The 26,425-nt window shown below is 38.1% G+C and overlaps 6 protein-coding genes across 9 annotated transcripts; 4 read left to right on the top strand and 2 right to left on the bottom strand.

The window, feature by feature from the left end:
- Positions 1 to 269: 269 nt before the first annotated feature.
- On the top strand, positions 270 to 6,867 carry LOC145905489 (exocyst complex component 7-like). 2 transcript variants are annotated; one of them, XM_082992703.1, is made up of 21 exons: positions 270 to 407; positions 544 to 609; positions 682 to 781; positions 935 to 1,019; positions 1,249 to 1,354; positions 1,499 to 1,625; positions 1,725 to 1,808; positions 2,037 to 2,094; positions 2,206 to 2,242; positions 2,362 to 2,423; positions 2,695 to 2,762; positions 4,186 to 4,289; positions 4,426 to 4,530; positions 4,789 to 4,908; positions 5,037 to 5,132; positions 5,198 to 5,260; positions 5,426 to 5,540; positions 5,603 to 5,726; positions 5,932 to 6,097; positions 6,259 to 6,434; positions 6,496 to 6,867. In XM_082992703.1, exons 1-21 carry the CDS (start codon positions 357 to 359, stop codon positions 6,599 to 6,601), a joined length of 2,019 nt encoding a protein of 672 aa, XP_082848829.1. In that variant the 5' UTR covers positions 270 to 356; the 3' UTR covers positions 6,602 to 6,867. The 2 variants fall into 2 exon arrangements, with proteins under 2 accessions (XP_082848829.1, XP_082848830.1); XM_082992704.1 differs by lacking the exon at positions 2,695 to 2,762 and adding an exon at positions 3,779 to 3,804 and having other exon boundaries at positions 6,496 to 6,866.
- Positions 6,868 to 7,136: 269 nt separating this feature from the next.
- On the top strand, positions 7,137 to 7,902 carry LOC145905820 (rRNA-processing protein FCF1 homolog). Its single transcript, XM_082993115.1, has one exon. The coding sequence runs from the start codon at positions 7,206 to 7,208 to the stop codon at positions 7,806 to 7,808; it is 603 nt and encodes a 200-aa protein (XP_082849241.1). The 5' UTR covers positions 7,137 to 7,205; the 3' UTR covers positions 7,809 to 7,902.
- LOC145905819 (phosphatidylinositol N-acetylglucosaminyltransferase subunit C-like) lies at positions 7,848 to 8,978 on the top strand. The gene has a single exon (XM_082993114.1). It carries the CDS (start codon positions 7,907 to 7,909, stop codon positions 8,744 to 8,746), a length of 840 nt encoding a protein of 279 aa, XP_082849240.1. The 5' UTR covers positions 7,848 to 7,906; the 3' UTR covers positions 8,747 to 8,978.
- Positions 8,979 to 9,978: 1,000 nt separating this feature from the next.
- LOC145907469 (uncharacterized) lies at positions 9,979 to 12,609 on the top strand. Of its 2 annotated transcripts, XR_014402886.1 has the most exons (5): positions 9,979 to 11,032; positions 11,252 to 11,390; positions 11,674 to 11,793; positions 11,884 to 12,030; positions 12,146 to 12,609. XR_014402886.1 is itself a non-coding variant. In XM_082994872.1 (4 exons), the coding sequence occupies exons 1-4, from the start codon at positions 10,673 to 10,675 to the stop codon at positions 11,910 to 11,912; spliced, it is 648 nt and encodes a 215-aa protein (XP_082850998.1). In that variant the 5' UTR covers positions 9,979 to 10,672; the 3' UTR covers positions 11,913 to 12,609. The 2 variants fall into 2 exon arrangements, 1 of the variants encoding a protein (XP_082850998.1); XM_082994872.1 differs by having other exon boundaries at positions 11,884 to 12,609.
- A 142-nt stretch (positions 12,610 to 12,751) lies between these two features.
- On the bottom strand, positions 12,752 to 17,658 carry LOC145907467 (ATP synthase mitochondrial F1 complex assembly factor 2-like). Of its 2 annotated transcripts, XM_082994870.1 has the most exons (7): positions 14,971 to 15,239; positions 14,867 to 14,911; positions 14,482 to 14,627; positions 14,169 to 14,266; positions 13,775 to 13,968; positions 13,448 to 13,563; positions 12,752 to 12,979 (listed from the first exon to the last, which is right to left on the bottom strand). In XM_082994870.1, exons 1-7 carry the CDS (start codon positions 15,062 to 15,064, stop codon positions 12,833 to 12,835), a joined length of 840 nt encoding a protein of 279 aa, XP_082850996.1. In that variant the 5' UTR covers positions 15,065 to 15,239; the 3' UTR covers positions 12,752 to 12,832. The 2 variants fall into 2 exon arrangements, 1 of the variants encoding a protein (XP_082850996.1); XR_014402885.1 differs by lacking the exons at positions 12,752 to 12,979; positions 13,448 to 13,563; positions 13,775 to 13,968; positions 14,169 to 14,266; positions 14,482 to 14,627 and having other exon boundaries at positions 14,865 to 14,911; positions 14,971 to 17,658.
- Positions 17,659 to 18,251: 593 nt separating this feature from the next.
- LOC145905441 (b(0,+)-type amino acid transporter 1-like) lies at positions 18,252 to 24,501 on the bottom strand. Its single transcript, XM_082992644.1, has 11 exons — positions 24,385 to 24,501; positions 23,586 to 23,733; positions 22,809 to 23,051; positions 22,118 to 22,343; positions 21,784 to 21,828; positions 21,378 to 21,501; positions 21,206 to 21,309; positions 20,758 to 20,854; positions 20,190 to 20,345; positions 19,043 to 19,211; positions 18,252 to 18,558 (listed from the first exon to the last, which is right to left on the bottom strand). The coding sequence occupies exons 1-11, from the start codon at positions 24,475 to 24,477 to the stop codon at positions 18,401 to 18,403; spliced, it is 1,563 nt and encodes a 520-aa protein (XP_082848770.1). The 5' UTR covers positions 24,478 to 24,501; the 3' UTR covers positions 18,252 to 18,400.
- Between the last annotated feature and the right edge of the window lie 1,924 nt (positions 24,502 to 26,425).

Below are 26,425 nucleotides of genomic sequence, written 5' to 3'. Positions count from 1 at the left end.
AATCCCGTGACCGGAGTTGGTAGTTTGGGTCGTGTTCACTAATGCGTGTCTTTCTTCAGTAATGCATGACCAAACCTATTCTTGCGTGACCTGATGAAATTATTGTTTTGACAAAATTTCCAACTTCTTGTTACTTGTTTTCTAAATAGTAAATCTACATGTTGTTAGCAGAAAGAAAAGTACACAAGAGACGCTGTTTAACATTGATGTGCTTCGAGTTGCCGACCGTGGCGACAATATTTAGAAATCCGCGTAGTTATCAAATCATACTGTTCTAGTCGGTACTCGGTAGCCATATCTTGTTTGAAGGTTTCTTATTAAATTAGGATAGTTGATGTAGCAATAATACGGGCATCATGGATGATGTCTTTGTTAGGAAACAGGAAATTGACGACAAACTGAAAGAGGTAAGCCTTCAGCCATATACAAATATATATATCAAGTAGTCGTGATAACAACAATAAAAGCAGCAGTTTTGCTAAACCATATGCTGTACAAAACACAAACACAACCATTGTTGCAATGTTCATTTACCTTTTTCAGGAGAAGCAAAGGTCTGAGCTAATCAAGGAAAGTCTGTTAAAAGCTCAGCAGCTGACCGATAACATGGTAAAGATAGTTCTGATGATAAGTTATTACTTACTTGGTGTGTGGGTTATGGTGTGCTGCTGTGGGTTTTAGGTTTCCATCCTCAACCAATTTGATGAACGTCTTCACACCCTTGAAGATACCATTTTACCCGTTCATCGTAAGACCAAAGATTTGCAGAGACTCCAAGATAGTATGTTTTTTTTTTGTTTACATTAGTTTCTTAAGTCGATCTTTGTGTTGCATTATAAATTTAGATTTAAATGTAAATGAAATGATCTGGATTATGTGACATATTTTAATGCATATAGTTTTTGTGTTGATGCATAAAGTATATGACTTTCAGACATTGAAAAAACTACTGGTGAATTGGATAAAGTGATTGGGCATCATCATGTTGCTCATGATGTGGAACCTATGCTGAGACAAGGGTGTGTGTGAATGTTTTTTTCTGTAAAACTATTTGCTAAATTAATTTACATACAAAATTAAACAAATCTATATTATTCAACAAGTGTCAAAAACAATCAGTGTCAGTTCTTTTGTATAGATCTGTCAGTGGATATGAAGCAGGCTAACTTATGTAGACTTTGTCACATTTTCTCACTTCTTGTATGTCCAATGCGTTTTTTTTTTGTAATAATTGTTGTTATTTCCTAGGCCAAGTAGACAGGTTGAGGCTTTTATTTCATGCATGTTGCGTCTGGAAAAGTCGATGAAGTTTTTCTCTGAAAACAATCCTGGCAGTCCTGAACTAAATTCAGTGGTAAAATGAAACTACTTTTAAAAATCAAATTGATTTTGCACTAGAAAAAATCCTCTTGCATGTTTTTTTAGGGTAAATTTCAATACAGGTTGCAACAATTTGTCAATATAAATGTGTTTTATTTGGTCATAACTATTTTTTCAGAACTCTCTCTTTGAAAATGGGAAAGACTCCCTCGAAAAAGAGTTTCAGGCGCAATTAAGCCGTCAGACAAAAGTGGCAAATGCAGAAAAAATCCTTTTTCTTGCTAAAGAAGATGACTCACATGAAGGTAGAGTCTGTGTAAAATTTTTATGACTTTGTATGTTAATTTTACGCCAGTGTACTTTTCTACAGTACTCACATAAAATCACATTGAATTTTTGTACAGGTACATATGGACAGCTTCCAGTCAAAACTGTTGAAGATTTATCACGTATTGCTAAATGGCTGATTGGCCCTGGTAACTCACAAGGTGAAACAAGTTCAATTTTATGCAAAAAATTACGGGCTGGATTTCTTACAATAAACTTCTGCCGAACTAAAATATTAAACAGTTATGAGATAACACACATCGGCACATGTCAAAATGACAAACAAGTGAGATATTCTGCTACTTTCTTAAGTATATACCAATGTAATGATTTGAATTGCAATTGTTTCTGTCTCTTTTTAGACTTCACAAACTTTTTGTGCTTTGCAGGTTTTTCGAAAATTTTTATAGAAATCCGATCCAATAACCTTGTCCAAAGTATTAACCAGTAAGTTTTCCATCCATTTGGTTCTTTTTTAATTTTATTTGCACATAATTTTATGTTTTAATTTAAAATGAGTTGCAATTAGAAGCACTTAAACAAATCATTTGCTTTCAGGTTAAGAGAGCACTGCAAAAATAGTGCAGGTGGAGGGGTAAGTCCTTATTTCATCTCGAAATCTTTCAAGAAAACAAAAACAATATCGTTGCAAACCATTGTTCCACTGTGAATCATAGTTAAGCTGTTAATGTGAGATTTTTTCTACGATTTTAGGTTGCTCGGAAGCAGAACAATGCGATTAACACACCAAGAAAAGCAGGCAACAGAAGAGCAAGGTATGGAGAACATTTTATGTCTACACAATAACATTGAACATGGGTCTTATTGATCATTAGCAATAGGGTTTCATTTAAATCTAGCCTGCACAAAACAGTTCATGTTATCTAGAGACATAATGTACTCAGTTCTCAGTTATTGTTATGGTGATCATGCCAATCCCCTGTAATAAAAAGGTGTTATACTGTGGGTTTTGGATATAGTGGAACATGGCAACATTTCCACCTGCCATAGTTTGTTATCTCCATAACAACTTAGTTTCCATTGCAGCAACTTTGCCCGAAAGACAAGTACATTGTTAAGAAAAGAATCTCTGCAGAGTATAAGTAGCAGTGGAGGTATAACATTAGATTGGTGTCATACGATTGGTCCACAGGGCTGGCCTTTGGTTATTCTAAAATAAATGTGTTTTCCTTTCTTGTTGTAAAATTTAATGCAAACAGTTTTTTTTTAAGTTTAAATTTTCCTAAACAGACCTGATTAAAACTTTTAATTGACATTGGAAATAGTTTAAAATATTTAGAATCCATCAACAATTGTATAAGTGTCTATGCAATTTAATAATAATTTTTAAAAATTTTGACTATACAAAATATAAAACAAAGAAAATCCAGCAATAGCCCTTGTGGTTTACACAAAAACATGATTGTTCGGAAAACAGGTGGCTTATCACAAACATATTAAATCATTTCCATTCATTGTTTCATTGTCATGGTAAGAAGACAAAGCAAACAGGTTGATCAGTAAAATTTATTGTACGAGACATACTTCCAAAAAGAAAATCTGCTGTGCAAATGCACATTTTTTTGTATACAATCCTTAACTGCCCATACTATACAGTAATGTTTCATGCAAATGCCTGATTGGCAAGATCGACCCATTAAACAGGTCCTAACCTGATGGTCACAGCCACCTCACTGCAATCAATAGGTTTACATGCTTTCCATACAGTGTAACATTTTTCAGTGCTAGAAATGTGTATTTAAAAACTGTGTGGGGAAAACTTGTGCACGTTCAGAAGGTGGTTTCTTTTGCAAATCTTTGTTAATTCATGTATTTCTATAACCCTCTCTTCTATGGGAGAATGTCATTATGTGGTGAATATATTTTGACTAACAGACACAGAAACAGATAGTTTTAATTTTGCCCAAAAAGTTATCAATTTGTAGAATTTGAATGTTTTCGTTAGTTGTATAAAACCCTAGAAGCTCTAAAGTTTTAAAGTTATTCTCAGAATTATTCAATGACATATCACAACTGTTTGGTTTGCATAACAAGCAAACACACTACAGCACTTTTTTCAATTAAACTTATAGAAAATATAGATTGCATTTTAAAAGTTTGTCAATTGCAGGGCAAATAAAAAGGAAAAAGATTCAGGTCAAAACATTGCCAAGCAATTTACTTTCCACGTAATGCTGAATGCATTTCCTCGGCTTGGAAATGCGTCAATTAATTTTGCCCCAAGCTTTTTTGGTTTGCATGAAAAAACAAAATCCTGTTTTGGCATGCATACACCGCAAGCAATTTCCAGCCTTTTGTAACACAACCGCATTTCTTTACATGTACTTCAAGGCATTGCTTCATGACAAAATTCTGCTGAAAACATTAACTCTCTAGCCTTATTTCCTGCTTCAGCTTATCGGATTTGCTGGACTTTCTTTGTCACCTTTGGTTCCTCAATTAATTGCATGATTGTGTTTATTTTGTTCTGTCACAAATGTTAATTTATGTCGTATTAAGTGTAGTTTTACTGTAAAGGAATGGGTAAGTCGTCGTTTTCAACCATCACTGAGGAAGATGTGCTGGAAATTGAAGTGGAGCCCTTCATTGCAATGTTGACCGGATACGCCCAACTTTTAATAGTAATTGCCTTCTTTGTCTTTACAAACTCTCTAGCTTTTGTATGATTTTTTACCTCTGATATTACTTAATATTTAACCAAGTGCAGGCAGACAGAGTACATTTGCAACATCTTGGATAAAAATATTTTAATTTCAGATAGAACAAACAACAATACAGCAAGTCCTGCCAGAAAAGTGCAGAAGGCGAGCGTTTGAAGCAGTCACCACAACTTCAGTAATGGTGCTGCAAAATGCTGGGAATGTAAGTGGTAGTTTTGTTATATGTTAGCAAAGGTTTTAGCCACTGGGCTTTTCAATGCATTGTTGTCCAACATGCGACACATGACAAATGTGGCATGCGGCGTATTTGAAAATGGCACTCCAGCTTTTGTGAAGATTCATATGATAAATACTAAATTTTATTAACATAATTTACCAAATGTTGGCACGGTAATAAGTTTAAGGTAAAACTTGGCACAGCAGTGGGATAGTTAACTTTATTGAATTTATTATTTTTCAGAAATTTGTACAGTTTGCCAAGCAGTGCATTACAAAGCATGACCACCCTTCTATTGTCAACATATTTCCAGCAATGAAGGAATTAAGAAAAATGATGCCTCTATATGATGACATACTAAGGGTGTGCCATCTATTTATTTACAATATTGAGTACTTCAATCAAGCATTACATAATCAAACAATAAAATCCCATGTGTTTTAGCCTTTTTGCATTTATTTTCAAACTCACTGTTACTGTATTTGTTCCAGTCATCTCCAAGCAACAAGTCGATTCTTCAAACCATGCTCAGTGACCTTGAGTTTATTGGTGTAAAATTGTTGGAAGATTTCACTGATTGTGTGAAGGTAGGATATTTTCTAATCGCGAACCTTAGCCTGTTTTTAATGCACGGAAAAAACTTTATGCACAGGTGGACCCAGAAAAAGAATCCAACATGCCCAAAGATGGAATTGTACATGAACTGACCAGGAATGTAAGAAACATGCCCAGTATAATATGTAACACAAGCTGCTTTCACCAACACTTGTACTGCAATAAATAGGGCAATTACATGCCTGAAAAGTTATTGTTCAAATTATACCCACCACACCCCTTTTGTTGTATATATAAAAACTAGTTGTAAGTTGTACAATTTTAGACAATGCTGTTTATGCAACAACTGGCACAAAATGTCGATGTGGTTGGTGGAATGTTGGCATCTCAACAGATGGAGTCCTCTCAAACAGGAAGAAGCTGCCTATCCAGATACATCAGTATGAAATCTCAGTTGTTGTTGTCTTTGTTGCTGTGTTACATAATCTCTTTCCCTTGACAGCTCAAGTAATTGCAGCTTTAAAACTAAACTTGGAAAACAAGTCGAGAGTGTATGGGGTGGACAATTCTTTGGCAGCTGTTTTTCTTTTGAACAACTACTACTTCATACTGACAGCTTTGAACAGGTCAGTAAACATACATAGCTTTACTTTTATATCAGTTGAAAGACAAAATATGAGGTAGCTACCATGAAAGACATTTAAGTTTCGTTTTGTTTGTTAGTTCAGAGATAAACTACCATGCTATGTATAAAAAAAAACATGTTGTATGTATGCAAAAAAAAAATTATAGCTGCCTTGCAAGCTTATTACTTTTATTTGTGTTTAACAGACATGACCTACTGGCCCTGGTCCAAGTTTCAGCCCCCAATATTGAAGAAATCTACAACAACTTTATCAATGAGCAGAAAAAAACTTATTTGAACAGCTGGAACAAAGTGCAACATTACTTGGTCGATGATAATAAGGGGCTGTCGTCTATCCAACCTGGCACTAAGGTATCTGTCTATATTTACATTCTCTATAGGTAGAGTTTGTGAGAACATGTTGATGACTTTTATTGTTACATACATGTCGCAGCTTGGATTAAGATTTTAAAGGAGCGTGTTTGAGAAATATAGCAGAACATTAAAAACTGCTGCACTTCTTTGTTGCATAGCTCAAAGACAAGGATAAACAAGCAGTTAAAGACAAATTCAAGCAATTCAACAATGATTTTGAGGACTTGGTTAAAACACACCAACAATGGGCAATGGCCAACTCTGACATGAAAAAGGAAATTCGTGGTTTGGTAAAACACAAATTGGTGCAACGCTACACAATGTTTCGTGACAAGTGAGTGAATAGTTTTATGTATATCACTGATAGTAAAACGTTAACCCAATGCTTTTTACAGGTACAGAATGGTTCAGTTCACCAAAAACATAGAAAAATATCTGAAACACACTCCGGAGTCTGTTGGAGAAAATATAGAACGACTTTTTGATCAGTGCTCAACTTGAGGAAGTCACGTTGAGCCACATAAAACTGTTGCTACTTTATCATTACCGCATTATTCAAGTGCAATGAAAATGTGTTCTATGTGTGCACTTGGCATTGTGTCTTTGCCGTTTGATTCGCTCCAATATATCTAGGTATGTGGAAAATTACTCGCTGAAATACCCGTTTCATTCGCAACTTGTTGCTTATAATTTGGAAAAGGGCAGTTCATTTGATTACAATGGAAATGTGTTCTGTCCATCAAATAATGTTCAATTATCAAATAAAACAAAACGAAAATGTTCGCAACGGCAGTTACATCCCATCAGCGGTAGTAATAGTACCTCCAAAATCACGTGTCGTACGGTTGACTGACCACTGTAAGTTACATAGATTGTGACAAACACTGTTTTTATGCAAAAGTCACCGATTACATGAAAAAATACACGGTTTCAGTGGTGAGTAATGGTTGAAAAAATGCTGGCAAACAAATAAAAATGTTATGCGACGTTTTTGCCAAACGTGATTTACGAAAATGTTGTTATGCTGTAGCCTAGGCATTATAATTTTTTACAAGCATTAGGCTACGTGTTGCATTGTTTTGTTTCTCTACATATCATTGCCAGCATGGGAAAGGACAAAAGAACCCGCAAGTTCGCCGAAATGAAGCGAATGATATCTTTAAAAGACAAGCGGATCACAAAAGGCAAGCAAAAAAACAAAAAGAAAAGTAAGAAAGGAAGCACTGGGGAACTGATAAAGAGAAACATCCCTCAGGAGTCTTCGGCATTGTTTTTCAAATACAATGACCAGTTGGGACCTCCATACCACGTCTTAGTGGATACAAACTTCATAAATTTTTCAATCAAAAACAAGTTGGATATAATGAAATCAATGATGGACTGCTTGTATGCCAAATGCACACCATGCATTACAGATTGTGTGATGGCAGAACTTGAAAAACTTGGACCAAAATACCACGTTGCTCTCAGAATAGCCAAGGATTCTCGATTTGATCGCTTGCCTTGTATGCACAAAGGCACATATGCAGATGACTGTTTGGTTCAAAGAGTAACACAACACAAATGCTACATAGTTGCAACTTGTGATCGAGATTTAAAGCGTCGCATTCGAAAAATTCCTGGTGTTCCTATTATGTATTTATCACAACATAAGTATACAATTGAAAGAATGCCTGATGCATTTGGGGCTCCTAAATCTGATCAATAGGTTGTGTATATGTGATTGCGATGAGCGTGGCAATATATGACATACTTAAAAATCACACCAATGTTTGTATTTTATTGCAGAAGTAAACAACTGTAGGAATGCAAAAATCTAAATGGAAAAGAATTTTGTATGAGGACCAAGGAGTGCCTGATAATTATGTGGATGAATCATTTTTGAAGGGCAGAAAAACAGTTGTAAAAATATACGAATTGAAGACATTGATTTTTTCCTCCTTTGTGTTGTTGCAACATCTTTGTGTTGTCTGCTTATTTGTCTTAACATGGCTTCACATGAGTGAAGGTGTTCTTTCACCAACTTCAGTGCTTTTTGTCTGTCTTCCATTATCAGCTCTACTTTGTTTGGTGTTTGCAATAAGCAGCTACACACAGAAAACGATGACATTATCTACAATAGTTGAAGGAACAAAAACGGTGTTCCTGTTGTTGGTGTACACTGCTTTGGCATCTCCAATCCTAAAAACCCTCACACATACAATTAGCACTGACACTGTGTACGCCATGACGACCTTGATGCTACTGGGGCATCTGGTTTTCCATGACTATGGCTCAACAGGCGTTCTGGTTTCACAGTCGGTGTCCCTCAATATGGCAGTCTTTGCAGCTGTATGTTTGGCTTCAAGACTGGAAACGACTGAACACACTTTCGCTACAATCGTATTGGCATTGCAGCTTTTCGGCTTGTGGCCAATATTTCGCCGTCGCATAGCTGTCAGAAGTCAGAAAATTCTCCCCGTTGTTACCCTTCTACTGTTTGCCGTTGTTTTGGCAATTTTTACGCGCAGAAGTTTGTGGAGCGGAGTTGGTTTCGCTTGTGTTGGGATTTCGATAAGTATTTTGTTTCCTTTTGTTCTTGTTTCGCTTCAGCATCAGAAAGACAACATATACGGTCCATGGGACGAAGCTGTTCTTTCTGACTGAAGGCACTTTTACGCCGGCTATTTATCGTATTTTGTTATGTTTTCCTTTTCATGCGCATGACGTGTTTTTTGCACAACAAAATTGGTCAACGTTGGCCGATGTTTCAACCTGCAGAGATTGGAAAAACGAAAACAAAATTCAATTATTCCCAATGAAAGTAGTTTCGTTTGAAGAAGAGTATCCCCTGTTGCGTAAAACGATAGTGTGCGAGTGTACGACAACTAATATGTTACTGATGGTGAAAACCTTGGTGTTCCAATAGTTTGAAGAATATTTGATTTGCAAAAATGAACCTGAATAAACATAAAAATCACGCAGGACACTACAAATCCGCGTTATGGATATAAAAGGGGCGTCTTTCAAGAGATCAACTAAACTAACACAGATAAGTTCGTGGCTGATAAAAACCAGCTCAAGTACGCTTCACGTCTGCTATTCAGACATGACTTTTGTAAATAAACCAACCTATTTAGACGAGTTTTGATAGCGGCAATATAAGGATACACCCGCCCTGTATGTAAGTAAATTACAATAACAGTGTTAATCTTGTTATAAAATCAACAAACACAAAAATAGTTTGTCATAGTGTTCGTTAGTTTAGTTGAATTGGCGTCATTGAATCTTTTAGTGCCGAGAGTCCGCCAAAGGTTAGGAATCGCACAGAAACGCGATATCATAATTAAATATCTTGTTATCATCCACACTCCAGACCCGAAAGTGTGGTATTGTATCAAAGGTAGCTGATGAGAGCAAAGGAAACCACCAGCAGAAGTTACGAAGTTAACGCCTTTAGCACGCAGTATAACAGCACTTACGTGCGACTTTAGTAATAAACGTGGTGATCTCAGCACCAAAGCCATATTATTTATGGCGATTTTACTTTGATAACAGAAGGTTGCGCGCAGTTGTGATTGAATAAGCAAGAGTAAGCTGTTTACAATGTAAGCAATAGACCCTAGAAAAGCCAATAAACCAATCGTGCAAGAACTTGTGATAAAATTTAACGACCTTGAACAAGCCCTATCTGTTACCATGGCCGACAGGAATAAACAAATTGGTTCCGGAAGAAACGAACGGGAAATCTCTCGTTGTAAAAATGTTGACAAAAGAAACTTCCCGCTGTGTTAAGTGAGCGCGCTCCCTATGGGCAAATACAACTTTAATTGGAGTTTAATGGCGTAACGGTTTGAGCTTTTCAAGGTGAGAGAGGTTGGCAAACAGATGGAAATCAAGCGGTTGCTGTTGGTGGTTTGAGGGTGTGTAGCGCCTAGTTGAACTAACGAAGCAGTACTAGGAATAGCTGGCAGTATTGACAGTAAATCGTATTCAATTTTGGGTTCAAAGTATACTGTATTGTACTTGATCTTTTCAAATATTTGCATTGAAACCAATATTGAGTATTGGAACGTGGAATTATCTGCGATTATGACGCAATAAGTGATAAGAAAAGGTCGATTCGACAGAAACATATACGCGTCGCTCATCTTTGTAACAAAAGCGGCATTCTCATTACTAGTTCATCATAGTGTCTTCCCCACCACTTTGCGTAGTAGAAAAAGCGAGTTGTTTTCAACCGTAGGGTTTCAAGGTACAAGCCTACAGATAGATATAGATTACTTGTCCACAAAGGGAATGTAAATAAACTAAGTCCTCGGCAAACAGTTTAATCTGTTGACAACTGCATCGTGTCAAACACCATCGCGGCAAACATATACGTACAGTGAGTTTCCAAGAACTGTACCCAAGCACTCCTTACTATTTTGCCTTTCGGTGCAGCAATCCATCAAATTTTGCAGCGAATGGCGACCAAGCCTGTTTTTCTAGAATATTTAGGAACTACTGTAGTTTAGATAGTATTTAACACCAGCAGTAACTTGCGTTAGCCTGTTTTTGTTGATAAATAAGTCTGCGTATACAACAGTCATAATGACAGAAGTATTTGTACCTCCTTCGTCTTTGTCTCACTCTGGTTCTTCGTCGCGTCCAATGAGCGCTTCCAACCGTCGGACAAGCACCGTCAACCAGCATCTAGCAGCAGCATTGAAACTAAAGCTGCAAGTACTGGAGAGGGAGCGGCTAATGCAGAACTGCAACACGACGCGTCGTATCTCTGATTTACGCGAAGAATTGCGTGCGCAAGAGGGTGCTGAAATAGAGGGTGAACGGCCGAGTGGTCGAAGGTACGCACGGTCGTGGAGCGCTACGTTTTACCAGAGGAGAGCGTCCTTGCTTCAAAATCAAATAGAACGGAAGGAAAGAGAGACCATTGAACTGGGAGAGCAAAAAGTTAGTAAGATGTGCAAAAATGGTTCATTGTAATTTCTTTAGTTTTAGCAACTTTTCAGGGAAAGTCTATTTTTCTGTTTTTACTCCCAAATTATAAAAAAGCACAGTTTTGCGTTCCTGTTGCCTTCTTGTTCGTTGGTATTATACTATAGACATACAGTTCCAAAATTCGTTTTATCCAAAAATTAAACTTTGTTAATGCAATCTTGTATGCTTTAGTTTTTGCCAATCAGACCAGCATCTGCTCCTGTGCGGGGCTTCACAAATGTTCCTGCACCCGTCACAGTAAATCATCGTTCTGAGCCCTTTGCACGCGTTCGAACTGCTAGAAAGTGTTACGCCTGTTCACCGTTTGCCCGTAAGTATTCACGTCTTGCCGGCGAGCGTTTAACAACCAGAACTTTTAGCCATTTTCGTTTGGTGTAAGACCGATTTTTTCTGTAAAATTACTCCGTAGTTTTCAATTTAGACTATACGCTAACGCCTATGTAATGAAAATTGAAACGTGTTTCTTGGACATTTTCGTTTTTTTGTCATACCGATTTTTTTTTTCTGTGTAATTAGGCGTCTGTTTCAGGCAACTAGGCTATTGGCAAAGTAAGCTGACGCCCATATAATGACAATTGAAACCTATGTTCCAGATCGTCGTAAAGTTTGCTTCACGGCCCCATCTATCAACAACAACAGATGGCATGAACCTCATCACAATTACTACCCGAGAGCGCCCCAAGCGGTCAGAGAGAAGTGGCTTGCGCGAGAAAGTCAGTTTATATTTTTTAACAAAATAGAGTTCATGAATTCAGTTTAGTTCGTTCCTTATTTGTATCAATCATGTGATTTTTAAATTTTAGGGTATTTGGCGAAACACCTAGACTGCTGATCACCTTTTGGCAAGAGGAAGTTGCTGACAGGCTTTCGACACGGTTCGCCGATGGACAATAGAAACGTTAGCCGTGTTCGTCTGCAAAATCTCAAAGAATCGGCTTTTCTGTTACGTGGTATTGCACACCGTTTTTAATTAAAAAAATGTCCTAATTTGTGACTGGGTGTCCTAATTTTGACATTTTAAAGATATTTAGCCAAATTTTTCGACTCACACAAAGTTAAATGCAGACCTTCACCGCTTCTCAGCCACCCAACTTTGTTGGAAATTCTCGACCAAAAAAGGTCACCACGTTGAACTTTTCTGGAATATGTCATGATCACTAATTCCTATCTCGGTTCCATATGGCAACCCTGTTTACCAAACTTCGCCATTAAAGCCAATTAATTGGCGACGCATAGAAATACGCCATTCGTGCCGTTTTGTCCCAGATTCTTCACTGTGAACATGATCTCAATTCATTTATTTAAATTTTCCCAAATTCGCATGTGAGCGTTGTTTTTCCTAATCTTCGCCGATCGAAAAAAATCGGACAATAAGAATGTTCGCAAAAACATGAACTCAAAATACAGCAATTCGAAATTCCGTTGTCCAGTTCTTGCATCATGCCATAACCACTAACCGGTTTATCACTGTTTTGTGCGATTGTCGCCTACTTTCATTTTGCAAGCAATAAATAAATATTTAAAACTGGCGAGCAATTGTTGTAATAGGTAACCAGAACCGGGTTTAAACGCATACCTAGTAGTACAACGCGTGGGGTAGCTGTACGGAAGAGGATAAAAAAAGTGCCAAAGCAGTACCTTTGCGGAACATTACTTGGGAGGCTTGGGAACATAAAATTTGCAACAAAAACTTCAAGTAGATGTTTAACAACAAGTGACCAAACCAATTTGTTGAACAGTTCAACCAAACTTTCATGTGCTAATTTTTTCTCGGTGCAATTGGCGTACAGACGACTCTTCGGAGCAGAGTTGCACGAACAGAGAGCACGCCGAAGTCTTCATGCGCGTTTCGACTAATTCAACGTCGTGGTACCACTCAACGTTGCCCCATTGCGATATCTGTACAACAAATATGTGGAAGCAATGCGAAATACAGTACATGGTTAGAATCTTGTGTAGATTGCAGCGAATAAATATCATTAACACAACCTATTTATGCAACATACGTTTTATTTATACAATTTGTACTACTACAAGCCAAACCGAAGGTTGACGGTTCGAACCCCGCCCGTTGTGCACTATTAGCACCAATTACGATCTCTGCTGCTGCTCTACCAAAAAAAACTGTCTCCTGATAACAACGCGTCATGTGCCTAACAACAACGCGTCACGTCACTCGCAATCGCACCTTGTCGCGACAAACTCGGGCATGAGTACAAGTCATTCGGGTAAGAGTTGTTTGATATTCCTCCGCGTAAAGTCAGTGAAAAGTTTTGTGTGTGAAAACGACCTTTCGCGAGTTTCGTTAATTCAGCGATTTTGTAAAAGCGTGGAAACGCTACCTGATTATATATTACACGGCCTTACCTGGAATTCTTGTTCGAGTCGAGACAGACTGACCGCCTCCTCAACTGACAGAGTGCGATCAATCAACAGAAGAGGAATAACGACAGATTTTAGAACGTTTATCATCTTCTCAATTCCTGCAAAGACAAATAAACGTTTGCACGAAGACAGGAATTTTCCGGTCTAATATAGAGCACCTGTAAATATTGACTTTAAATAAAGTGTGTTTTTTAAACTCATAGGACATATTTTGGCGACCGCTACCTTACAGAAGTCAGTGGAATCACTTCTCTTAAGAGCAAAACATTTTTGCAAATACAAACAACCAAGTACAATAAAATGACTTACCTACTAAACTCCACAAGTTAAAGGATTTGAGGTGATTGGTTAAAGTGGGAATAGCGTTGTCACTGATGTTTGGTTTTCCAAACCCTGTGGTGTGTTCTATTTGGACTGAATGCCTCTCATTGAAAGTGTTCACCAAACTTGACCACTTTTCTTTTTGCAACTTTGCCAAATCTGGAGGATCATCCATATGAAACCTGTGTATGTGTGGCATGAAAAATACAAAAGGGTGGAAATAATTAAATTTTTACAAAACTAGGACTGCATTGAGTTGAAATTTTATAATTTAAAGACAGAGCCACTGTTTTTGAAAGATCCAAACTTTCACACAAAAATCTGTAATTACATTATGGTTACAACAGTAGTAAATGAAAGCACACAACCACACACAACTTACAGCACAGTGTCTGTATGCAGAAATTTAAGGGCAGAGGCAGCAATGACATCATGGTTTCTGTTGGTAGAGCAGTCCATGGCTTCGTAGCACAATGCAGTCTAAAAAAAGCAAATTTAGTAGAAAAAAGCAAAGTGGAGCCAATAATGCACTGATGAGACCTTTAGGTCAAAACAGTGCCCATCTGTCTGCAGCTTACTCAATTTAGTAGAAATATTTATCATTTTTCTATCATTACTTACAATTTTCCATAAACTTAGGTTTTATTCCACAAAATGAATAAAAAAAGTTTTTTTTACACAAGGTATATCTTTACCAAAGGCATGAGTTGTGATTTAATGACATCTGTCTGTTGATTCCACTCAACAGACACAGCATGCGCTAGGCCTTCATTCGGGACTTTTACGATCTTTCCTAATGGAGTTCTCAATTTGCGGTCGTCAAGATTAATCTCGAAGCCACCTATGTATAATAGTAAAGGGTCAAGCATTAAATTGTATTGTGTATTAACTTAAGCACATCTATTGTTTTATATATGCAGATTAATATTAGTGTCTTTATTAAAAAAGTTTGATTAAGCTTTCACTTAACTTAAATAAATTTTCAATTATAATTATGCTATAAATAATAATTATTGAAATTTAAAAAAAGAGCTCTTGAACAAAATAAAAACTCACACAACTACTTCTGTTGAAACTTACCATTGCTATGACATATTCTCGCTTCTTCATAAAACTTCCTTCTGTCTGAACACAAAAAAAACTCCAATATTCACATGCACACTTTCACAATTAATACAACTTACCCGATAAATATCGCACAAACTTTGTCCAACTGGGTTTGTTTCCAACATTACTGGATAACAAAAATCTCTTACACAATATTTTACTCATTGTCATAGCTCTGGAAATAGGAAGAAAAAACGTTTTTGCAGTTTCATATCAGCACAAAAAATAGCAATGGGAAAACTAAAGCAAAATCATTGCATGAAACATAAGTATTTCTACCATGATTGACTTTACACACCAAAATTAGGTATTTTGAAAACAGTTTTAAATTGAAAACACACTGAACAGGACTTATTCGTTGATGGTCAATTTCATCAGCTGAAAGGTGTAATCAACAAAAGTTGCTTGCTGCGAAATCTTATTCATGCGTTGATAATGCCGTTCGCTGTATGGCAATAAGGCTTCAATGATTTTTTGAGAATCATGAAAGTTTTCTATATCCCTTGGATGTGTTGATGATAACACTACATTAAGAACCGCCTGGGCTTCGTGACAGTTACGAGAGTTTGTGTTCCAGGACACAGCAAAATTTAAAAGAGTGTGTTTTCTGTCCAAATTCTGCTTGGCTATAATTTCTTCCAAAATTTGCATCCCGCCAGTCTGCCACAAAATCTCCCTTACAACGTTAAGTGCTGTGAATGGGTGTTGCAGCAAAATTGCTTTGGTCAAAGCCTGCTTGTAATTTTTCTCCTGGAGAAGGTTTTGTAGCTCCTGGTATTGTATGATGCTGTCCTCTTGTTTCTGATACTCTTCTTCTTTTTCTTTTTCTGTGACATCTTCCCATAGGACGATAGTGGAATCTGCAGATCCGGTCACCACATTTTCACTGTTCCGGCTTGTAGTAAGTGTCCAAATCTTGTCAGAATGCTCATCGAGAGTCTTATTGCACTCCGAACTTTTTACTGTCCAAAGTTTCAGCAGACCATCAGAACCACAGCTTAAAATTTGAGTTCCCTTGACTATAAAGCAGAGTTTTAAGACTGAGCAGTCGTGGCCTTCCAAAGTCTTTAAACAAGAAAAATCAGACAGACCCCAAAGTTTGATGGTACCATCTGCAGAGCTAGAGGCCAAAACCTGGTCCATGGGGCTAAACTGAACACACCATATACCGCGCTTGTGGCCACGGAATGTGCCAATATTCTGCCCATCTTCCACAGTCCACAACTTCGCCAGTTTGTCTTGTGAACCACTTGCAATTAGTTTGTCATTGGGACTGACTGCGACTGAGTTGATATCTTTGGTATGTGCAAGAATGGTGTGTTGGACAGTCAATTCAACGCTCGAACCATCTTCTGTTTTGATAATGGACCAAACTTTTAGAGTATGGTCCTCACTCCCAGTAATACAAAAATTCATTTTTTGTTTGCAGCAAGCCAGTGACTCCACAGTGTGTGTGTGACCTTGCCCGACAGCAACACAAGAAACTACATTGGTATTTTTGTTCATCTTCCATAGCCTGACAGTTTGGTCCTTAGAGCAGCTGGCAAAATAAAGCTGGTTCTTAAACACATCCAACGCCAAAACAGTGTCTTTGTGTCCCTTTAAAAGCTGACATGCCGAAGTTTCAATGTTAAACACTTTGATTTTTGGACTGTTGGTTGATACAATAAGAAACTCTTCATTTTCACCAAACATCTTCACATCTAGAACCTCGTCATTGTACCCCACAAAGTGTTTGTGAGTTTTCAAATCCTCAACGAAAATGAAATCAAAGTTATGGTCACTGGTAACAGCCATAACACTTTTTCCATCTGGCATTAGCTTAGCATGTACATATCCAAATGACTCCTCAGAATCAGTGTCCTCATCATTGCTAACACACTTTCCAGATTTACTGTGCCATTGCCTTACAACACCTCTATTACCAAATGTAAGAAATTTGAAATCCTCTACTTCAGAGTCTTCAGACATTTCCTCACCTGGCAAACAGATTAGGTCTTCCACTGTTTCAAAAACAGGGATGGTTTTCATAGGTTTGCCTGCATCTTCGGCAATATTCCAAAAGTTCACGACACTGTCCCTGCCAGAGCTAACCATCAAGTCGTCACTGGGAAATTTCAGAGATGTAACAGCACTCACGTGACTTTCCAAGGCCCCAACACACTTGCTTGTATTCAAATCCCACACTTTAATCACATAGTCATTACCAGAACAATAAAGTTTCAAGTCCTTGGGGTGGAAACACAGGCAACTTACGACACCAGGGATGCCACGGAAATTGTGCGTGCAGTACTGTCGTATCAAGTCCCAAACCTTGATGGTGTTGTCGCTACTTCCAGAAGCCAAAAGTGTTGAAGTGTTGTCAAAGCAAAGTGTCAATACAGGTGCAATGTGTATTGCCTTCCAAGTGCGTACACATTGAGTTTCAGGCCACTTCCATTGTTTAAGCAGCAGGGACCTTGTTGCTGTGACAATGCACGAACCATCAGGGCTAACTTCAAAGCTGGTAACGTCATCGCCTTCGTGTGGCAATGATTTTTCGGCCAATCCAGACGTTGTGCTTACAGCGAACACTTTATCACCGCATGTACAGAATACGAAGTCACCTTGGTTGTCAACGGCAACCGCACCTCCTGTGTAAAACGGCTTGAACACTTTTTGTACAGCATAGTTGGACTTCAGTTTCAATTTCTCAGACGCCTTGAGCTTGTTTTTGGCTTTAACGGTAACGTTTTTTACCGGCATTGTTACTCCTACACTTAACGTTTTCCTAGCAATAGAATGCACTGCGTTTACTAAACGAAATAACTGACAAAACCAAGAATATTGCAAATAAGGTGCTATATAAAAAACGTAGTTGCAAACATTTACATTTGCACATGCGTTCCTTCTGAAGATTTATTTCATTACATTTTATCGCTGTAAATGTACGACTGCTGTATCATTTCTTGTGTGTGACAACTCTTTGGTGAAATTAAAATGTAAGAAAAAGATTAAACACAATATACATCAATTTAACGTTGATTAGTTTTTTGCAAGAAAAAGTATTTCGATCAACAACTGCACAAACCACAAGTTACAAGGCACAAATAATTTTGCGGTAATATATATTGCCCTCATTGGATATATTGATTGTTGGGGGTTTCCCTTTCCTTTTCCTCATTGGATATATGGCTGATTTCTTGGTAATATTTTTTAAATATAGCAAAAGATCTTTTTATTGGGTTAGCAATAGTATGTATATTTACCAGTATCTCTTATTAAACGAAGAATTAGAAAAACGTCATATTGCACTAATTTTTCCACCTGGCGAATAAAAATTGGTTTCGAATTACTTTTATTACAAAATAGATGACAGCAAGAAATTCGAAAGCGAACAAATAAAATCAGAAATGATTTATTAACGTCCTGGCAGCAGTAAACTATGCAGACTGGAATTGATTTGTGCTTTGTTCAAATGGGCTTTGGTGACAAACAATCGAAGACTTGCACGCAAAAAAATTAAAGTCAAAATGCGAAAGACTTGTTATCGTTTCCTTGATCTTGATCTTCCGTTTCTTTCAAATCCTCTCCCTTCTCCTTCATCTTCATCAGCTCATCTTCGTCAAGGACTTCTGGAGGAGGAACAACTTCAAGAACTTCTTGGAAGAAGTATGTAAGTGGGTCTGGAACCAATTAAATAATAAAAATTACTTTTCGTCCCAGGCCTAGAGCAATTAACGCAGACACAATATTGGGCGAGTTTTGGGGCCGGATGTAAAGCCAGGTACACATTAAACCTATTTTGCCATTTTTACTCCTGTAATAGGCTTGTTTTACAGTACTCTAATTTGTACCTAAGCTTAGACCAAGATGCAGTCGAAAGTTGATATTTTGCCAAAAGCGAGAACCCCTACTGTAGTTTGCCACGCTTTTACATCTGATTTACGTTTGATTGCCTACAATGCTAAAGCTAGCAACTTATAGCGGGACGAGTTTAAGATTTCCAACTAACACAGCATTTCCAGTTATGTAGGCTATATATGGATTTGCATTAAAATATATCAATGCAATCAGACACGAATCAAATCCACACACTCCTAAAAAACCATGACAAATAAAAGGTTAAATAAAACCAGCACGTTGTTGATGACAAAACCAAAACATTACCCATGAATGGTGGAATTTTCTTGAAGTAGACAAATGGAAAATAGAAGATTAATCCTGCCAATATGAAGATGCCGGCGTAGAGGTAAGCAAGAGATGGTTGTTCTATGATGGGAGCCACGATGAGATAAAGTGAAGCGATGAAGCAAATGGCCGGAATTAAAATGAAGACCTGCAAGAAAAAATTGCGTTTTGGTAAAGACTTAACTCACAGCAACTGATCGTGTTCCAAAAAATAATCTGTTTTAGGCTTTTTCTTTTGCGTCCAGGTTGTCTGTTTTGAAATTATTAACTTCATGCATTACAACATCCTTCGCAAGAATACTTGCCTTGTGATGTTTGACATTGATTAACCAACCTATGTATGCCATAGTATCGCGGCTAGTTCAAACACGTAATTCAATATTAGCCCTTTAACATCACACTATAATACAATGCCTGTTGAACAGCACTCTGTTTGTCAGTAAGACTCTCGAAGGTATACTTGATTGGCAATAAGTGTTCGTGCTTGGGAACCACATGAATTGATCAACTATTTCATAAATCATGTTGGGAAAAGCGTACGATTCGATATTAGACATAAACATACAAATCGGGGGAATACAAGTACAGAGCCGACCTTTGGGGCTTGACTATGAGGAATAATACGTGAAATAACTTGTTAGATGCTACGAATTATTTCGTCAATGTTATTTACAATGCAGACTATAGCCTACTCTCTTGCACGAAATGCTGGTCAAATAAAGCAGCAGTGTTATGCAATCATCACCCTGGATCAAACCTACTTTCTCCAATAGAACTCTTAAAATGTGTAAAGCAATTTACCAACAGTCTTATGGGCAAAAAAGACTTGGTATCTGATTTTTTAACAAATTGTATAAGACAAATGACTTGGTACTCAGTATAGGGTACCCAACGGATCGACCTTGACCGAAAGGTACCACAAAGTGGAAATTAGTGTGCCCGCTAGTGTAAAATCTAACGCAGTGCCACTGTCAACAGCTGCACTGATAAGACCTTACAGGTCGAAACAGTGCGTGTGTGCACCCTGTCTGCAGCTCTCCAATATTATGGCTTTTTTGCGCATATACAAATGACTTATATAACTACTTCCCAAAAATGTTTTTTGTTGGAAATATTACCGACTTACCCTAAACGGTCTCTCCCAGTGCGGTTTCCTGATTCTCAACACGATCACGGAGAGAAAGGTGAGACCGTAGAATATCCACGAAGCAAATGTGAAGTAGTCGATCAGAGTAGAAAAGTTGGCGGCGTCGGGAAGAATCATCAGAAGTGCGATGAAGGACTGAAATATACACGGTAGCACCTCGATTGTGAAACTAAGTCGAAGATTGTTTGCGAAACTTAACCACACTCATATTTGTTTGATTTCGCCTTCAGGTTATGATTACTGCTCTGGAAACTTGGGGTCGTCGACGTTTTTAACCCAGTCTGCCAGTTTACAAGCTAAGCTAATATGGTAATATGTTAATAACGACGCGCGCCGAACATGTTTTTGTATGTATCATGTTAACCGTTTTTTTTAACCATCGCTGCTTTGCGACACCTCATAGTATAAATCACATAGGTATAAGAGTAAATTCAACAATTCCAGGACATTTTGTAAACAAGATCGACTCTTGGTGTTGAGTGTCGTTTAACATACTGATTATAACTTTTTTTTTCACAGTGAATTTCGGAATCAACGTATTACTTACGTTAAAAATTAGTGCTGGTGATGGAGTTAGTCTCGTGACGCTGATGTAGGAAAAGAGCTGCAAGGTGTGGCCATTTCGTCCTGCTGCATACGTCAGTCTGTTCAAAAATATTTGCTTGTTAAACACAAGTGTTGGTTGTGACGCAATCAGGATATCGTGCCAGACGACACAGTCCACGGCGACCTGGCCATGCTGGCCTGTTCTAAAAATACTTGAGTCGTATTTGCTTTGTCATGGCGTTTTGTTGTAATAAGCGACTAAAAAGTGACAAAGTGTGGACTTGCGAAAACAAAAGTTTGTTTAATTTTGTCAAATTACGCATGACGTATCACTTGTGGCAATCTGCGTGGAAATTAGGCTCTGAGATTAAATTTTTCAGCTTGGTGGTTAAAGTGGGTAAATAAACATTTGGCAATTTTTATTTGATCAAAGGAAAACCCGAGTTTACCTCCCTGCTGTGAAGGCGCTTCCATTGGCGGCGCCGAATGTTGAGCAAGCAACCGCTACCGGCACCAAAAAACTAGCTGGGCCAAACACACGGTCACCAAACGTCTGAAAAAGAAAAGACACATTTTAAACAATGTCACGGGTTCCACTATAGAGGTTGGGATAATACTTACAATTGCAACAGCGTTGGAGTTCATGATTTCGGTCGGAGTCATTACAGTAAAGTAGGCGACGTTGACCAAAATGTAAAGAACTGTAACCATCGGAATGCCAAAGGATATTATGATGGGAAAGTTTCTGCGAACAAAAAAAGTGAACTTATTGGCCTGTAAAATGATGTAGAACAGTGGTCCTCAATTTTTTTTATATTTGCAAAATTGTTGTTGGGAGTGGAGGTGCAAGACACAATGAACCTTGTGCATTTATAATTCATATCACATAGTAAACATTGCTGTGTTTATGTGAAATCAAATGCTTTTACGACAGGCAGTGGTTTTGTTGGGGCCTGAGATTATTTTGAAGATTAAAGTGGGGCCTGGGTAGAAGGTTGAGAACCACTGGCATAAACGGTGGCCTTACCTCACAGGGTTGCGGAGCTCTTCTGTGACGAAATTCAGCTGATTCCTAATATATACTTGCTTTAAGTGGTTTATTCCTACTGTATAACCCGATGTATGGATAAATATGGATGCTTACTGATGACTACTGGCCCTGCTGGTTTAACCAGTTTTGATAAAAATTTATAACATACTTAATCAGACAAAATGATTTTACATAACCAAACAAAAAGTGTCTTAGAACCCGTCTGCTAAAGTTACGGATACATAAAAGTTGCCCTAATCAGTCTAATCTAAAAAATTACGCGGATCATTTATGTATCGTAAAATATTCACAAAGCAAACAAAGGCCCTACCATCCATCGTATGACCAGAGTCCACTGTAAAATGCCAAGGCAATAGCGGAAAAGGATGCTTTTGTCCCTTCGAATGCATTCTGGAAGTTCTCAGTATGTCCCTGTCCCAACATGACGAATCCGCCAACGATGATTGCAGCGATGATGGCCAGCTTTGCGGCGGTAAAGAAGATTTGAACAAAGTTGCTCAACTTTACGCTGAAGCAGTTGATCGTTGATATCGTCACTAAAATCATTCAATCAATTTTTAAAGTGCTGGCTATCCCAATACACTGAATTGCCTCAATGGCTGTTGGATCATTTCATAAAAGTTTCGTTGGTTTATATACTGCCAGAGTGTCAGGTATTTTTTTGGGTGTACTGAGGAATGCTGGGTTCATAGCGCAGTGGTTTCCAATTGGGAATGCCGCGAGGTTTTTGTTATACTCACAGTATCAATTTTTTGTCTCTTGTACAAAACTTTGAAACACAAGTTGGTCTTTTAACTATCGTGTAAATCATAGGATCAATGTATACTTTGAATAACAACGACGCGATCTTCTTTCTTTTTTTAAAACGCATTCAGGGACAAGATTGCGTAATCAGTTAACTCTCTTTAGTCTTCCTGTTTGCAATATTATGCACCTCTAATTTATTTCATGCAACAACAAAATCCCCAAGCTTCAAAGATAATACGAACTGGTCCACTTACGTATGCAAAACGCCGCAGCACATTTTTGAACCGTGGCAGGCGGCTCACAACCGGGATAAAACGGTGCAGTGACGTATTGAGCGAAACCCACTGCGATGATGGCGAAGGACGAAGGTTTGGTAACGATGATATTTGTCCAAGCAAGCAAGTAGGCTATCATTTCACCAAACGCGGCCCGCAGATATGGGTATTCGGCACCAGACTTGCGTATCATCAAGCCGAGTTCAACGTAGCTGAGAGCACCTGCAACAATCGGCTGATTAGAGGTGTATTTACACAAACCTAGCACCTCTTAGGAACATAAATAACGGTTTTATAAATTCAATATTAACAGTAAAGCCATGTAACTGCTAAGAAATTCATTTTTCAGACTTGTGAATTCCTTAAAGCATCTTTTAGTATTAGAGTAGTGGCTGCAGGGCAAGAATATTGGGCCTTATTAAAAACCAGGGCACGTGGAACTTGGATCTCATATCTTAAGCCAATATGTTTGCACAGTCAATGTTTACAACACGTTGTTGGCATCACAGAAACATACAAAAGCTTGTCTGTAATATCTGTATTAAACTTTGCTCCACTATAAAGCACGCCTATAGTCGTTGTATGTCCCGTGAGAAAATATTTCAATCTTTCCACCAAACATTTGGACTGGCTACTGATGGTCACGGTGGTATATTTAACAATAACTGCATGATTGTCACAGACTAAAGCAAAAAGTACACGTTGCGGGTGTATAGGTGTCGTTAAAAGAGTACTAGAGATTAGGACACAACGTACCGAATGTAGCCAACAGTCCACAGCCGCCCCAAATGCACAGACTCGCGCCCAATGATCCGGCGTTGATGAGGATCCCGGCAGGAGATAAGAAGATTCCTGATCCTATCATGGTCCCCACCACCAGGGAAACCCCCCCGATAATCCCAACCTGTCAAAAAGGCACAATGTAGAATGTAAACAAAAAAGTAACAATGAAAAATATAAAAATGGAAAGTTGCTGCCCTTTTGTTCCAATTAGACTATTTAACGTACTTACTTAAGTAATTGAGTTAATTTTAATAAATCACTTGTTTGTAAATTACTCAACAAAGCATGAAAGTCGTTATAAAACGCATGAAACAACATCAACTATAAATTCAACATGCGCAATGTTTGCCAATGTTTGATTTTACCAAGCATGCACAAAAGGTCACTTTTAACAGCTGTGACATACTTCCCAAAATAGGCCGTGTATGGCTTCATAAAAGCTATCTGTGCACACACTGTGCATAGCATAGACGGTAAATTATTTGGCCCGCCATATAATATGGGCAATATAACGGTCCCGGCAAATATTTACAGACATAAGCTTATCGCGCAACCAGGTATAACCGCATACAGCGGAGGCATTTTCACGACCTCCAAAAGGTGAAAGAATGTTTATCACATCTTATACCAGAAGTGCACAAGTTATTCTTTCTCTACTAAATCTGGTACACGACTAGCGTGACGAACTCTTCACGTTTTGGGACAGTCTTTATCGTCAGATTTAATAAAATGTTTCCAACAATTTCAACCACATTTATTCATATTTTCAAACCTCTTTTTTCAATTCGATGACGTCTTCGCTGCTGACGTCAGATTGTTCGCTCCCCGCCGACTTCTTGCGTTTTCGCACATGGCTGTCCGTCATTTTGTTGCCCTAGACTACCGACACACTAAAATAACTCTGTTAAGGCAATTATTGCATGCACATTTTCGAGAGCGGAATACATTGACGTTTCTAGTGAAGCCTTTTGTAAATGTTTGACGTTCGCCGAGTTTTTCGGGGTTTAATAACGGCAGAAAACTACTAGCACATAGTCCTATACGAGGTGGGGAATGTAAAATCCTAATTCAGTTTTGACAAAATTTAGTCTATCCAACCAAACGTCGCTTCGAAGTCGTCAACGATCGTATCTTTCATTGGAATATTATGAAACCTTGTACGAAACTATGTACAATATACTAACGTGTTCATACTGCATACAAGCCTTATTGCTTTGCTTCCCCTTCCACATCTTAGTACTAATTGCTACACCCACACCGGGTATTAATACACCTGACTAGACCCCGGAGTTGGAATTACGATAAACTTGCTGGCTTGGTCGTGCGCGGAATTCGCACTTCTTGAATCTTATCAGCCCGGCCAGACTAATCGATGCCAGTTTCTGATGCCTCGCTTTGTACCTTGACCCAATGTTCTTGCATGGTTCGAGTCACGTGTTTGCAAACAAGCTGCTACTATGCTATTTACTAGGCAAGCGCCTGCTGTGGGAAGTGGGAAGGGTGTCATCCAACATTGGTGCTATCGTACTTTTCGTACTGCTGATGGTAGACTAATTTATTTGTACTGTAGCAGTGAAACTACTCTGCTGCATGATTTCCATGCCTGGCATCATCATCAACAAACCTACATTTGGAACTTGTGGGTTGGGAAACTCACGCCAAAGGACATTTGTAATCCTCGAACTTGGCAAACTTTGCACACTCTGGTTGTGTGTTCCAAAATCCTCAGGCACATTTTCTTGAATACATTTACGCCCTTAAGTGTGACAATTTGCAAGCAGTGTATGTTTGCCGAGAGACAACATCCTGCTCAGTTTGTTTGTGGCAAAATGGGAGCTGCTCTTACCAACCAATTCGGGCGACCAGACTTACAGAAAATATATAGGTGCAGTCTCATTGCTGATGATACTCCTGCACCCGATCTCCACTACAATGGCCACAGCGAGGAAAGAACTGGGATTACAGGAATTTTGTTGCGCAAAAATTTTAAGAATCTTTTTTTGATGAAATCGCATGTCAGTAGTATCGACCGCTTAAACCATATCACCTATGTGAAAAGAATTGAAACAAAAGACATCTAAAGAAACGTGATTTGTGCTGATTGCCTCATAATGCAGTTAGCAAATTAAAATGGTGAAACGCTTGAACCAAAAAGGCGGTCTTGCGACTTACAATGGTTTTGTAGCATTGCTGCAATTCGGCTCTTCTGGCTATAACTTTATTATATCAAAGGTTTTATAACAGTTTGGCAAAAAAATCCACAAAAATAAAATAGTAATTCCGGAATACCGTGTATACACCACTACCAGCAAAACCGTGTATTATTGATAGCTTAGAGTTTGGTTCTATTTGTGCATTCTTGAAGGACTCAACGAAGCTTAGCGGTCGGACAACTTTGGGCGAGTATTGAATTCAAACTGATCTCGTTGTGCAAACAAACTTGTGTAATCGATGTTTACCAAAGAACACAATACCGATACGGCATATGATAAATGAATAAATATTGAACTGATTTACGACTGTGGTGTTATTGGCGCACAACTCGCTAAGTTATTAAATCGGAATTATAGCTTCAAGTGGAAAACGTTTCAAGTTACCGTTAAAACAATTTATTGCCTATCGTTTCATTTCATTCGTTCAGCACAGGTGTAACAAAACTTGTTTCTGCAACTCCAAATTCAAACGCAAATTTATAACAAAGAACCATATCCACTTTGAAAATGAAAGCCAAAGCTAAAATGCTGTTATACATTAGTATTAGTAAACGTTTCGAACACTAACTGCGTTCATCATCAGTACTACAATGAGTGCAT

Source organism: Ascidia mentula, chromosome 6 (assembly GCF_947561715.1).
Source record: "Ascidia mentula chromosome 6, kaAscMent1.1, whole genome shotgun sequence".
Lineage (NCBI taxonomy): Eukaryota > Metazoa > Chordata > Ascidiacea > Phlebobranchia > Ascidiidae > Ascidia > Ascidia mentula.
The sequence above is the reverse complement of the archived record's forward strand: the minus strand, read 5'-3'. Positions and strand labels throughout refer to the sequence as shown.

Coding starts and splice junctions, on each gene's coding strand:
- LOC145905489 (XM_082992703.1), top strand. CDS start 357: ATGGATGATGTCTTTGTTAGGAAACAGGAAATTGACGACAAACTGAAA. Junction 782..934: donor TTTGCAGAGACTCCAAGATA/GTATGTTTTTTT, acceptor TATGACTTTCAG/ACATTGAAAAAACTACTGGT. Junction 5,541..5,602: donor CTGCCTATCCAGATACATCA/GTATGAAATCTC, acceptor TTCCCTTGACAG/CTCAAGTAATTGCAGCTTTA.
- LOC145905820 (XM_082993115.1), top strand. CDS start 7,206: ATGGGAAAGGACAAAAGAACCCGCAAGTTCGCCGAAATGAAGCGAATG.
- LOC145905819 (XM_082993114.1), top strand. CDS start 7,907: ATGCAAAAATCTAAATGGAAAAGAATTTTGTATGAGGACCAAGGAGTG.
- LOC145907469 (XM_082994872.1), top strand. CDS start 10,673: ATGACAGAAGTATTTGTACCTCCTTCGTCTTTGTCTCACTCTGGTTCT. Junction 11,033..11,251: donor TTGAACTGGGAGAGCAAAAA/GTTAGTAAGATG, acceptor TGTATGCTTTAG/TTTTTGCCAATCAGACCAGC. Junction 11,391..11,673: donor CGCCTGTTCACCGTTTGCCC/GTAAGTATTCAC, acceptor CCTATGTTCCAG/ATCGTCGTAAAGTTTGCTTC.
- LOC145907467 (XM_082994870.1), bottom strand. CDS start 15,064: ATGACAATGAGTAAAATATTGTGTAAGAGATTTTTGTTATCCAGTAAT. Junction 14,628..14,866: donor GAGAATATGTCATAGCAATG/GTAAGTTTCAAC, acceptor TATTATACATAG/GTGGCTTCGAGATTAATCTT. Junction 13,969..14,168: donor CTGCATACAGACACTGTGCT/GTAAGTTGTGTG, acceptor ACACATACACAG/GTTTCATATGGATGATCCTC.
- LOC145905441 (XM_082992644.1), bottom strand. CDS start 24,477: ATGACGGACAGCCATGTGCGAAAACGCAAGAAGTCGGCGGGGAGCGAA. Junction 21,310..21,377: donor ACTCCAACGCTGTTGCAATT/GTAAGTATTATC, acceptor TTTCTTTTTCAG/ACGTTTGGTGACCGTGTGTT. Junction 20,855..21,205: donor AGCGCCTTCACAGCAGGGAG/GTAAACTCGGGT, acceptor ATTTTTGAACAG/ACTGACGTATGCAGCAGGAC.